Genomic DNA, 13,746 nt, shown 5'->3' with positions numbered 1-13,746 from the left:
CAAAGGCACCGTGCTGCTTCCTCAACCTGTGGCCGGATCCTGCCCAGCGAAGGGTACAGCTTTGAAAGCAAAACCTACCAAATGTGGGCTCCCAGTTGCATCCCAGCTGCAGGGGCCAAGCAAGCGGCATCTCCTCCGGCAGCCCCAGCCCCGACATGTGCCCGCAGCCACGGCTGAGCAGATGCGAGCGCAGTGCCTGGCTCTGCCTCTGCAGTTATTAATGTCCGTTTCAAGCGGCAGCTGAAGCCGCCCCAGCCTCTCCCAGACACCACTCCCGCGTCCCCCTCGTGCTGTTTACAGCTCCGCTAGCAATCCCTGGAGGTACTATTACCTGCTGATAAATGTGGACAACCGCTCTGCCTTCAGGAAGAGTTATGTATCACACCGAAACCCGGCACATTCGCTGTTGCAGCTCCCCTTCTCCTGCCCCCGAGTGACACCAAGCCACAGACCGATTCTGATGCTTCCTGTTAAATCAAACTCTGCTGCAGGTTCGCAGTTGGGTTTTTTCCCAAACTACTTTTTCTGGAAAAGAAGTGGGAGATGCTCTTCAGCATGGCACTCTGCCCTCTGCACTGCAATCCCCTATGAGCGGCTCTACCCTAATGGGCAGGAATAGGGAGCATCTACCTACCTAGAGTACGGTCCCCATCCAGGGGTCAGCCCACGCATGACCATCTGCCCTTCTCTCCTGCAAAGGCCAGTGCCCTCTCCTGACACCCCCATACACACCAGCTGGGGACCCGACTGCCTTGGCTGGATGCTTCTCCTCCTGGTATTACATTTTATTGACCAAGACAGGCAAGTTGCCCTGATGGCTACAGGGAGAGCGCAGTGGCGTGTGTGCGCACAGCTGCTGCCACAGCCATTTGCCAGTAGTTATCTGCACCATGGCCATCATTTACTGATGGGTCTCACTGCCACAGTCCCAGCCTGTGCTTGGCTCTTCTCCAGCACAGACTTCAGGCACACACGTGTCCCCCTGCTCCCAGCCACCTGCAGGCTCATGGATATTTCTGGGATGGAGCAGGGGAAATGTGCTGCCTCCTTCACCTTGCAGGTAGCCACAGCTTTGCAGTGGTACAGGAAATATAAAATCTCACTGAACATGGAGCTGAACTCGGCTACACGATGCCATCACCGACAGCAGCAACGTGGCACAGCCACTCCAGCAGCTGTGGTCAGCACCTATCCTGCCTGCGCGGTCAAAGGGAGCTGGGCCTGATGGGTTTTGTGCCTGATCCCTTCATGAGGCCACTTGGCTGGCTGCAGGGCTGTGGGACATGGGCACACAGCCCAGGGATGTCACCACACTGTAGGTGCCCAGCTGCCCCTGAGCCTCAGAGCACGCCCAGCCTGGGGTCCCTGGCCCCTTTCAGACAGGAATGAGCCCAGCCACCATCCAAACCCGCACACACACACCGCACCATGTCTGCCATTTTGACGATACAGCACCAGTTTGCCCAAGCTGGGCACTAGCTACGGCCTGCAGCCTCATTGACCAAGGTAACCTGCCTCCGCAGGGTGAGTGCGGTGGGACTCGGTGCTGGAGGCTAGTGAGATAATGTCTAGGGCATAAATATCCCCGGCAGTAAAAAAAGCAGAGAGGTGGGAAAGGGGGAGGAAGGCGTGGATCCTGTCATTGGCATTCAGCCCACAACCCTCAGCATCCTTTCCCTGCCAGGGTGGCACAGTGCTGATCAGCAGGGGAATCTCTCTGCAGTGGTATCAGCAGGGGCAGAGCACTGTCCACTGTGCAGAATGAGGGAGGTGATAGCAGGATCCTGAGCTGATGCATTCATTCACCACAGAGCCATTGGGAAAGACTCATCCCAAAATCACTTATAACAGGACCATGATGTCGATGCTGGAATCAATCGCTGCTGCCGGCACAGATCACAGTAAGGAAACAACCCCTGAGAGAACAGGACGTGGCAGAGCAGCTCTGCCTGCAACTGGCACCAACAGGGCCATGGCGAGTCACACACAGAACAGAGGAGTCCCAAACAGTACCAAAAACAACACCAGCGACTCCAAAGCCAAACGTAACCCTCCTGCAATCATGCCATGTCACTCCATCAGGAAAGTGCTTGTTACAGGGCAGGATGCCAAGCCTCGTGGAGGGCCAGGGGACCCCACGGGGACAGGATGAAACCATCCCAACCCCACACCACTCTGGGCACCACCACCCAGAGCTCCCCGGCATTTCAAACACATCCTTTGGCTTTGCAAAGATATCAGGGTTCGAGTAACTTTTGCAGTCAATTACTTGAGCTTGGCTTCAGAGTCTTGCCCAACCACATGCGCGCAGCCCCCCACCACGCCAGAAGGGAAGAGCATCGGCAGGTACCCAAAACAGGAGTTATTTGGGCATGGGAGAGGAGTGCTCCAGCTAAGCAGACAGTGCCAGCCCTGCTTGGCACAGGCAGTGTCTCCCCTTCGCAGGCAGCGCTGCGCCAAAGCACTTCCAGCGCCTTCATTAAATCATAGCAGCGCTGGCTTAAACCACTTCATCTGTGCCTTTGGCCACCCTGTGCAAGTGATCTCAACACCACTCAACCCCCCTGGGCTGCCAGCGCTGCTCATGTCAGCATGCTTGCTCTTACCAGCCCTTCTGGGATTCACAAGAAACATCTTCAAGGGTTTAAAAATGTCTCTGGCTGTGACAAAAGTGTCCAGTGGCTGCTCGCACCCCTGCTACCCCACTGTGCCTTTCTGCTCAGGATGGATGCAGGAAAGATCACTGGTGTCAGTGGATGTGGCCGGGAGAACATCACACAGTGCCTGAGAAACAGGAGCTAGTGTTTGCCGGAGGGGAAAGGTCTGCTTTCCTAATGGCTTTGGAGTTCAGCTAGGCAAATGGACAAATAAAACTGGAGCTGTGGCTCTCAGCTGGCCCATCTGCTCCACTGTCCCTCCCTGCTCGCTCCCGGTACACACGTGCCTCGGGAGCCTGGGAGCCAGCAGCACTGGGGCCAAGTGAGCGGCTCTCCAGGGCTGGCAGCCCCCAGCACCTCCGGTCCACCTGAGCCAGCATCAAGACCCAGCAGGGCTGGAAACTGAGCTTGATGGAGCCAGGGCTGGGTGCCAGGGGAGATGCTAAAAAGCCCAGTACCCCAACCCAGCATCCCATCCAGCCCCACACAAATGCCAGGCGAACCCTCGCCTCCCCAGGCTTTGTGCTGTGTCGCTGTGCTTAGGACTGCAAGCCAACTGATGTGCAAGAGGGGACTGACAGGGTGAAAGATCAGCCCCAGGACCCCTCAGCACTCATCCAGGCTCACCCGCACCGCAGGGAATTGGCAGTCAGGCTACTGCATAGAGTCCTTAAATTTGTAAAGGGACATTTGAGACACGCTTTGAAGGGAACTGTAAAATACACACACACAGCCTTTGATGCCCTGGTTGCATCTGGGACTTGTTCCTGTGAAAAAGGGCTACACACCCAGCAAGAATACAGCTCAGGATCGGTCAGTCTGGGGTAGCACAAACTGTATCAACTTCTTTTATGTTTGCAGCCTGCTTCACACCTACTGCTATCTCTTCAGCTCCTGTCCCAGCTGAGTTAAAAGTCAACACACTGTCCTTTTCTCAGCCCACTGAGCGTCTGGGGAGAGACCCACATACCACCATGCTCTGAGTTTGCCGACATGGATTCAAAGGTCCCATTCACTCTGATATCACGGGAACCTCTGGCAGGGAGAGTTTCCTCCAGATTTTTAAGTGGACAGAGCTGAGCAGGAGCCTGATCCCCAAGGGGACAGCATCTCCAGTCCCACAGCTCCCGAATTCACGGCATTACTGAAGCAGCCTTTGGCTGCCCTCAGAAACAAGTTTTCCCAGCCCAGGGTAAGAGCTGGACTGTGCTCGCTGGCATGGAACAACACACTTATTTGCTTTACTTTTGTAACCTGGCTCATAAATACTGCCAGCTGATGCTTTAACCCTATTGGGGCAGAATAAACCTCACCATTTTCTCCTCCATTTGAGCACCCTGAGAGCACGAGCAAGGCGCTGGGAGGGTGTGTGGCCAGGGTCAGGCTGGCCCTCCAGGTGCTGGTGTGATGTGCTTAGCCCTGCCCCGCCTCTCGTGTTGGCACCATGGAAGAAAAGTAGGCTCTGATGGAGGTCCAGGTTTCCTGCACCCTTAACCATGCCCTGTCCTGTCTGCTCCACAGCAGCAGGTGAGCAGGACCCTCTGGAGCAGAGCTGGCACTGACGGGGCAGCAGGTTGCCAGCCCAAAATGGAAGGACTTTGGACCAAAAACAAAGCAAGAAGGAGCAAATTTCTTCCCTCCTTCCCCATCAAACAGTCAAACACACTCTGACTACACTGCCACTGAGTGAAGCACCCCAGTCAGACAGACATCCACCCACCCCACTTGTCCCCAGCCTCGTCACAAGCACCTTGTCCCCAGGTGCTTGTCACAGCCAGCCAATGCCAGCAGCCCCTTGGCTGTGCCAGCACGAGCATGTACGTCGCCACCATCCAAAGGAGACAACCCAGTGTAAAGGGAAAGGGTGTTGCTGAAGGCAGCGAGGTGCCCTGCGGGGAACAGTGATTGCAGAGGGACACGGGTGCGCAGCAGGGTGGGTGCCTGGGGCACAGCAGGGTGCTCAGGGCGAGGAAGAGGAGGCAGGGCATGGGACAGGAGAGGGATCACCCACGCTCAACCTTCCCCACACTGCAGGCGCCCAGGCCAGTGCCCGGGGGAGTGTGGCCGCCCCTCTGCCTGCAGATCCTCCGCAGAGCCCTCCCCACACCACCGCTTCGGCCCTGGTTTCAATCATCCCTCGATTACACACTGTTTGCTTTTGTTGACAGCACATTTACTTGCACTTGTCAAGCGCGCTGTAAATAGTGAGAGAAACAGCCCTGCCCTTCCTGACCAGAGGAACGGCCAGGAAGGGGCCGGCCAGTCCCTCCCGGCGGCTCGTTCCCAGCACCGGAGCCAGCGCTGCCAGGAAGGGCCAGGGTGCAGGATCAGTCCACGCCTGCTCGCACCGTCAGCAGCCATGGCAGAGAGACTGGTGGCTGGGCTTTGAAAAGTGCTGAGGATCCACCACCTCCCTTGGGAAACAAGGGGAGCACCCATCCTGGACTCCCATGGCCCAAAGTCCACACCACCAAGTGTCCATAATTATTTAGCTTAAGGATAATCTACATCTTTCAGATACAGCCAGCCATCATCTCCGAGGTAATCTCAGGTCACGGAGTCAGAGGGAAGAGTAATCAGCCGTTCTGAGTGTGGAAGACACAAAGAAACAAGCAGTGAGAATCAGATGGTCGTAGCAGGTTTGTTACAAGCAGGGTGTTGTGCCACTAATCTTTTCCTTGGCAGCCAAACCAGCTGGAGCAGCTCCAGCCCCTGGTGCCTCATCCTTGCCCCTGCTCTGCAGTTTGCCATCTCTTCAATCGCGTTAATGCAATTCATCACAGGGCCAGGCTAGAAACAGGACCAGTGCAGCAATGCAAGGTTAAAAACCATGCTCTGCACAGATGGTCATTACTTGGCCCAAGGAGGCAGCCTCACTAACCCGATTAATTCATAAAGCTGCTCTCACTATAATCACATTGCCGCTGCTGTGATTCCTCACCAGCCCCAGCCCACCTCCAGGCTCCACGCCTCCCCGTTTAGCGATGTTTGTCACCGAGCTGGGTCACCCTGGTGATGTGTTTTACAGATCCTTGCTCAGTACAGCCAAGGGGCAGGGAACAGCCTCTCAAGGCAGACCCAAACCTGAGGACAAGAGTGGGGAAGGTTCTGCAGATGGAGGAAATATCCACAGAACAACCCCTGAGACCTGCTGCAGCTGGCAGGACAGGTTCATCACTTAGTGAAGCCAGGTCTTATAGTGGCAGCAGAAAAGCCACTGGAGCCCCACTTCCATCATGTCAAGCGAGCTGGACCACACCGCCAGCCACAGTTATTCCCAGAGCTCCTCCTGCACTGACTCTGTCAGGAAAAGCTCATTGGGAGCATGGCTGGACCATCACAGCTGTATCCTTCATGGATATCTCTCCCTTCATCTCCAGAAGTGGATGCAGCATGTACCATATGCTTGTCTGTCCCAGAAACTAGCAGCTTTGCTCTAAAACCGGCTGCTCTGAAAGCAGCAGTATGACAACATGGGCCCCAGAGAGCGTGCATCCTCCAGGCTTGACACCATCCTCCCAGGAAACGTTGCTGGAGGCAGTGGCAGCTCTGCAGAGCCATGTCCCTGAGCCAGAAGGACATTCCTGCCCTTAGTGCTGCCCTGCCTGGGGATGGCTCAGGGGACCTTGAAAAACAAGAGGTACCACCCCAAAATTTGTCTGATTTCCCACAGCTCCAAAAAGTTGGCACCACGCAACTTTTCTCCATCAGTTTGGCCAGTCCAGCCCCTCCTCTCCAGATGCACCCATCCTTCTGGGGATCCTCTGCCCCACTGCATCTGTCTGTTCGGGGAAGGACTGAGGGACAGCATTAACAGCAGTATTAACATGTTGCAGGGAGAGCTGTTCCCAGCTCACACTCTGGCACGGCAGCCACAGAAGCTGCTGAGGAGCTGCCCGCTGCTCAGACAGTGTCCCTTTTTGCAGCTCCAGTGCACAGCTGGCACATGGTGCATCTCTGCCTGGCACTGAGGCTGTGCTGGCCCTTCGCTCCTGTCACACAGCAAAGCCAGATACCCTCAGCTGGGCTCTGGCCGAAGAGAGATGTGCTGCCACTTGCCAAGTTGGAGCAGTTTTAAAGGCTTTGCAAATCAGGTTCCTGCTTGGAGCTGAAATTAACCATGCCAAGGCTGGTCTTGTCAGCTTCATTTGCCTGTGCAGAGAGCACAGACACTGTTCTGTTTCCTTAAATAGCCCTAGCATCAAATGACTTGTAAGCAACAAGCAAAGCTAATGGATCACTTCTCCCTTCCAAAAAGCAACTGATTTTCCCAGCTCCTGCCCCCTGCTGCACTGGCATCCCCAGAGACATCTGCCCTGACTAACCAGCTGCGGTACAGACTGGTTATAGCAGCCCCAGCTGCAGCTCACCCATGTCAGGCTTCTGTCTCCAGCCTGGCCCCACTGGTGCAGCTGCCCACCCTGTTCTGAGCTTGCACCCCCACCGAGTATCCTCACCTGTCCGCTCTGGAGCTGCAGCCTCACACCTGGCTGCTCTCCCTTCCCTACGCTGTTCCTTCTTGCATTTCAGAATCACGTTTGCTTTAAAATTGCATCCTGGTCATTTTATACCTTGCTGGGGTAGGAAATGGTGCTACAAACTAAATTAGTTGCCTGGTGGCTGCTCTCATGCTCCTTTTCTCCCTCCTGGCCCCATATCCCACCAGTGAGATTTCCATCAGCTTTGGCAAGCCAAGACAAAACACCCTAGTCACAAACCCTGGAGGACCCGCGCTGTCACTCCACTGCACCCAAGGAGCACCCTCCGGGCTCCTGAGGCACAGAAAAGCCTTAGAAAGGTTTGTGTTGTCTGCTAGAGTATTTTTTCACCTACTCATAGCCAGGCTCCTTCCATAACATGGGGAGGAGACACTCTCCAGGGCTTTGCTTTGAGCCACAGGACTTCTACGTCTAGCAGAATGCCAAAATCCCACACCTCGCCGTGAACACAGAGTCTGGGGTGGGGAGGGCAAACAGCAATATCACCCAAAGTCCCAGAGCACGTGTCATGATGGAGAGCCGCCAAGATCCCCGCTTTGAGGATCTATTTGAGATGCCCACATTTGAACATGTTCCTGCACAGCTTCACCCCAGAGGATCCCCCAGCCCGTGGCTGGGTGGCAGCCAGCCAAGAGCAGAGCCATGCCAAGCCCCCAGCAGCAGAACCATCGCACGCATCGCCCCCATGCCAAGCTTCCTGGCACCCCCTGCCCAGGCACTGGGTCATGCCAGCAAGACGTACCACAGGACAACAAGAGCCTTGTCACCTCTTTGAATTAGCTGCCCTGGGCTATTTGCATTTCTAGAGGTTTGGTTGGTAACTAGGTTCTCAGGCTTTGTATGTTGTTGCTATTTTAGTACATCTGAAACGTGCAGGAAAAGGAATCTGGAGGCTGTGTCTCCTGTGGAGATGTTTGTGCTGACCCAGTTTGGGACGCTGCAGAGCAAAAGCCACGTCACTCTGCCTCCAGATCCAGGCAGCAGCGTAGTCACCTGCTCCTGGTTTTGCCTGCACATTCAGTGAGAGTGTCACCTGCCTTTGAGCCAGACTGGACCACACACCAAAGCTGTATCCACATGTTGACGTGGGGCAGGAGCCGCTCCACCACCACACACCAGCAAGGGGAGTTATCCAGGTGGTTTTACCCCCGAGATCCCTGTCTGCCTCACTTAAAGCTCTTTAAACACTCAGCACAGTGGGTTTCTCTTCTCCTGAGCAGCAGGTCACCCACTGACGGTCCAAACCCAATCCCCAGGGGATGAGACGACTCCAGCAGAAATTGCCACTGTCCCAGACAACTCCATGGTGTGGCAGCCCCAGCCCCAAAGGCAGGCAAGAGGTGTTAACTGCATCCCCACAGGTCAGGCGTGCCCGACAGTGCTTCAAACCCGCTCCACACACACATCTCTCTTGCCAAAGCTGCTAAGACAATGCTGTCAGGCCAGGCTGAAGTTCTTCAGTGTGGGAAAAGTGCTGGTGCTGCCTTGCTAGGTATGAAAAACAACACTCATCAAATGATCTTTCTGTGCTTTGAGGCCACCTGCGGGGTCCAGATCAAATGCTTGAGCCCATCTGAGTGCACAGAAGGGGTAAATCTCTACACCGCTACTCCCATGACCTCAGCCCTTTAATCAGGACCCAGAGATCATGGCCTGAACCTCTCCCTCCGCATTCAGTCCTGCCCTAGCACTGAGCTCTTGAGGCAGGAGTTGCATGGCCTCAGCTGTCCAAATACAGATGCTGGGAGGTGTCAGACTCAGAGTCTGCCTCCACTCGAGTCAGTGGACGCAAATGCAGTAATTGTTTCCCCAAGCAGGGCAGGAAGCTTTGGATGCAGCAGTGCCTGAATGCAAACTTGCTCCTCACCTCACAAAAAACCAGCCTCCAGAGCAGCTCGCCTGGCAGGAGTGTCACTGGAGCAAAATCCCCACCACAGGCAGAGCCCCGCAATGCTCAGAGAAGGGTTTTTGAGCTCCCGCATGGGTCTCTTACCTTGTTCTCTGTAGGAGCTGATGCCGGATGTTGCTGCTTGGTGATGTTCTCAGCCAGACACCAGCAGATCCTCTTCTTCTGCTCCTGGGAGTAAGCCTCCAAACTTAATAAGCACTCCGACTTCTGACGTAAAGGAAACACAGGCAGAGAGAAGGTCATTAGCTGTGTGTCGCAGGCCCTGGCTTTGTTTGCAAACTACTTGCTTCCAACAAGCTGTGTAGTATATATATATAAAAAACAGGAGAGCTTGCACTGGTGACCTGAGCTCTGGGCACGAGAAAGCGAAATAGATGGGAAATCAGCTTGACAGTGGCATCTCCTCCAGAGAGAGGGTTAAAGGCTGCTATGGCGCAGAGCAGCAGACTTTTGCTTTAATAAGCAGGAGCAGAGTGGTAAGGCACGGGCAGAGCACCAGCAATTCCGCACCCTGTGCCACCACAGTGGAAACGTGTCTGTCAAGCTAATTTAGAGAGTGGAAATTGCGCTTTGCTGTATGCAAACATCAATGAGGCGCCGTAGCATGAACTGATGAAAACAAGCACCTTTAGGCTGGGCGGGGCTGGGAGAAAGACTCCAGGAGAAGCCCCAGAGCAGCCTCGCCTGCTCTGCTCCTTACTTAGAGCATACATCAGGGGTTGTTTTGAGGATGATGCTCCAGCTCCAGTCATGCACTGTCTGTGAGCAATGTGCAGTGAGAAAGGAATTAAGAGAAATGATGGGCATTCATCCCACCTGAGCCCACCTCCCCTCGCGCCCTAGCCTCTTCCCTGCACTCACCCTTTTTGATATGGACCTGTTTCTCTTGGACACATTTTCTTCGGGCCAAATCCCACTTATTTAAGAAACCTTCTAACTGATTTCACTCAGCAAGTGTCTCCCAGCCCTTAAATGCAGTTTAAATCTCTTGTGCTAAAAATTAAGTATTAGTAACATTTGCTGCCCACTGGAGTTTTGCAGGTTTCACTTTAAAAAGGGTCCAGAAACGCCCATGGCTGGATTATCTCCTTCTGAGGCCAGATATGAAAAGGGAAAGAAAAAAAAAAAAGAAGAAAGAAAAAAAACCCAGAACTTTAGGACAGAACCATAAAGAAAGAAAAAAGAGCCTTCCACTAAAGGGCATAAAAAAGGTCTTTCATTTCCCCCTAGGATTTCCTTCCAGAAGGGCAGGTCTCCAACAGCCTGTTTTTCCCAGAAAGGTCAGAAAGAACTAAGGAACTTGCAGCTTTGTGACTCCAGAGACACAACACAACCAGAAAAGGAAAAGCTTTTTAGTCACACCATTTAAACACTGTTTTCATTCGATGCTAATTCATTCACATTTAATCCAAAATCCCTACTAAAGCAGTAAATAAACCAATCTCCCCCTTCACCTCTAGAAAACAGAGATCTCTAGGTCAGTCCTTTGCCCCTCCAAGAAGACTTATAGGAAAGAGAAGATTTGATCTTTTTTATGTCTAGACATCACCACATATTTATTCTTACAACAGAAACAGGCTTAAACATCGAAAATACATGCTCAGGCTTACTGAGCACTACCGAAATGGAATAGAGGTTTGTGATTCAGGGACACAAAGGGGGTGAGGCTCCCCCTTGTCCCCCAGATCCTGAGTTGCAGTGATGCTCTGAGCATCCCAGTGCTCTTTCCCATCCCAGACGTCTCAATCTTTCCTAGTCCCGCGCTAGCAGATCACTAGGCTGTACTTCTGTGATATCCACCAGTCCCTAGGAAAGTACCTAATCATTCCTGCGTTCAGAGGAGAGGACGGGTACCAATCCACTGAGCTGGCAATCCAGACTGGCATTTCCCTGCCCTGCACTTGGGGCCAGAAGTGAATGACGGCAAGGACTCAGCAAAGCCTAAAAGACATTAGCGCAGCTGCAAGGAGTCCAGCGCCCACATTGATGCTGCAAATACTGCACACTCCCGTCCCTACCGAGCTTCTGCAATTCCCCCAGCACGAGGCTTAAAGCAGTTCCAAGGACATCTCATATCCCCTTGCTTGTGATGGATGCACCGCTCACCTACCCCTGCGCTGCAGCCCCTTGCTGATTCAATTACAGTCCCCATCTCTTTGATTGAATTTAGCATAGAGTGATGCTCAGCCCACACTAGCTCCTGAAAGCAACGTGTCCCTCTCCCTCCCGCTCAGCCTTAGTGAGCTGGAAAGACTCCCCGGCCCCAGCCGCCTGGGAATATTAAAGCCAGGAAAGGAGATTGCCCTCTGGTCCAAAAGTCAGAGGAGAAATTCAACAGCCCCGATGCATGTCCTGGATATTGTGGGCAAGGCAGAGGGGGGACACTAACTGCCAAATTGTATTTATCCAATCTGTACGCATTTTACTATCATTTCTGTGCTACAGCAGCGAGACTGCAGCATTTTATTCCTTCAAAGTGATATTTAACCTCTCCAATGCACATTTCCCAAGGGAAAGGCTCTGTTTCTCCCTCTTCCATCAACCTGCTCCCCCCAGTAATGTTCAACTGTGTCGGGGAAAGAGGCAGCACAACCCACAGGGGCTGAGCACCCCCAGCTGCCTCTAAAGCACAGGCTCCTGCTTGCAAAGTCCTTTGGGATCCAGCCAGACGGAGGGCAGACACGTGAAGGACCGATGGTTATATAGGATAAAGCTCTACCAGCGGCACGTGTGCCCGGAGCCCAGCCCCTGCCGGGGGGGCGAGCTGCCCAGCTCAGCACTCCCATGCACCGGGGAGGCCAGGGCAAGGAGGTCGGCCACCATCGGGGCTCAGCCATGCCCTGCGCACGCCGCCTGGCCCAGGGCTCGCTCTGGGAACCGGCCTCCCCGCTATTGTTTTCATTCAGGGAGGCTGCCGCTTTGCCTGCCAATATTTACAAAGAGAAAACAGGGTTTAATCTCACAGTGCTGGGAAAGGAGGATGCAGATGGCGTGAAGGGGGCGTTTGCGACCAGATAAAGCGAGCGACTGAAGTGGCTGCCAGTTGCTTTCTGACTGCCTGCACCCCAGCATTTTTGAAAAACATGTTATTGCAGGTGTTGTGTGCTGGCTGGCACGGGAGCCACCCGTGAGCCCATGGCTCCAGGGCAGCACCGGCCCCTGCACCAGCACCAGGACCCCACGCCACTGCTGCCCGTGGGAGAGTAAGAGAGAAATGCAGAGCATGTATCACAGAGGAGGACCCAGACTAGCCAACACAAGCCCCAAATGGGCCCTGTTACAGCCAGGGATTATCTGCAGGAAGAGGTTTCTTCTGCTCCATGGGAAAAGCTCACCCCTGCAGATGCTCCCCTAGGCTGAGATCCAGCCCCACTGCATCCAGGAGCATGGGGAGCTGACAGGCAAGGGGTCTGTCCAAGCAGAGCTCCTGGTCAGCCCAGCAGACACCAGCCAAAAAGGAACTGTTGGCTCTGTAGCCCGTAGATCAGCTGATGACCTCCCAGAGAATACCCCCAGACCCTACGCACCAAGACATGCCCCTCCACGCAGGACCCAGCACAACAGCACCTGGCACACAAGGGTGGCTCTATGTGACACTGCAAAGCGAAGATGCAAGAACAACGAGCCAGACTCAGCCTGACACCTCCAGTGCCTTGAACTCAGGGACCAGCCCAGCCTGGGGCTGTTCTCATTGCTGCCTCCCCCAGCTGTGCTAGCAGATAGGGGCTGGTCAGGTCCTTGGGTGGACGTTCTCCCCCACAGATCAGGGGAACACACTTCTTCTTTCCCCAGCCTCCGCTCCTCTTCAGGGTTTATGGCAAAGTGGTTCAGGGACAGGGCTCGCAGCCCAGCTCAGCTCTGCCCAGCCCCTGGCCTCGAACGTTCAGAGCGTTGGTCCGTAGCCAAACCCAGCAGAGATCCCAGAGGGGAAGTACCTCGGAAACAGGCTCCAGACTACAATAGCTTTAAATCGCAGAGCAAACCTTCCACCGGCGAAACAGCAAGCCCTGGGAATATCCTGTGCAAAAAACACGGGCAACTGCTGGCTGGTTATTTGATGACCCACAGAGCTAGGTCTGATGAGAAAGTTCAGTTTGCTGCCGTGCTAAGCTGTGTGGGGAAGGGGGGGTGCAGGGGACCACGTCTCTTCCTGTGCTTTTTGGACTGCCAGACACACTGGTGGTGCCCAAAAAACAAATGCTGGCAGCAACAGCAGAGGCCCTATTGAAAGCTGGGATGACCAAAAGGTGACAGGATCTCATAGGTGCTTAAGCAGATGATGCGCATGGAGCTGCTGTTTGCAGGGCCCAGCTGTCTCTGCAGAAAAGCACGGCTCGTTGCTGTGTGGCTTGGTTTTGGGCCAGAGAGGCTCTACAGATGAAAGTAAAAGATAGATGTGCCCATCCTTCCCTGTGACACCAAGGGCTGGCTCTTAGGAAATGGGTTTTCATTGTCCTGCAGACACCTATGGATCAGGAGAGGCACCAAGACAGCAAAGTGGACCTGCTGCTTCGTGGTGCTCCAACTCACCCCAGGCCCATCAGATCCTGTTGCACTCAGAAGCTGCTGCTAAGGAGTGAAAAAATGGAAAAGTGATGCCACAAGAGGACTGCATCGTGGCACAGCCTGAAGGATGCTAAGCCTCCAGGAGGAAAAGCCAGCCAGAAGAGCCTTTTCCACC

General features: G+C 54.3%; 1 protein-coding gene across 3 annotated transcripts in view; it reads right to left on the bottom strand.

The window, feature by feature from the left end:
* Positions 1-13,746, bottom strand: part of RGS3 (regulator of G protein signaling 3) — a 77,918-nt gene that overhangs the window by 16,938 nt on the left and 47,234 nt on the right. For all 3 annotated transcript variants that reach the window (XM_040607060.1, XM_040607061.1, XM_040607062.1), the window contains one exon: positions 9,150-9,272. In XM_040607060.1, the coding sequence (XP_040462994.1) occupies positions 9,150-9,272 (123 nt within the window). The remainder of the gene's footprint in view (positions 1-9,149; positions 9,273-13,746) is intronic.

The sequence above is a fragment of the Falco naumanni genome, chromosome 9, assembly GCF_017639655.2.
Source record: "Falco naumanni isolate bFalNau1 chromosome 9, bFalNau1.pat, whole genome shotgun sequence".
Taxonomy (NCBI): domain Eukaryota; kingdom Metazoa; phylum Chordata; class Aves; order Falconiformes; family Falconidae; genus Falco; species Falco naumanni.
The sequence above is the reverse complement of the archived record's forward strand: the minus strand, read 5'-3'. Positions and strand labels throughout refer to the sequence as shown.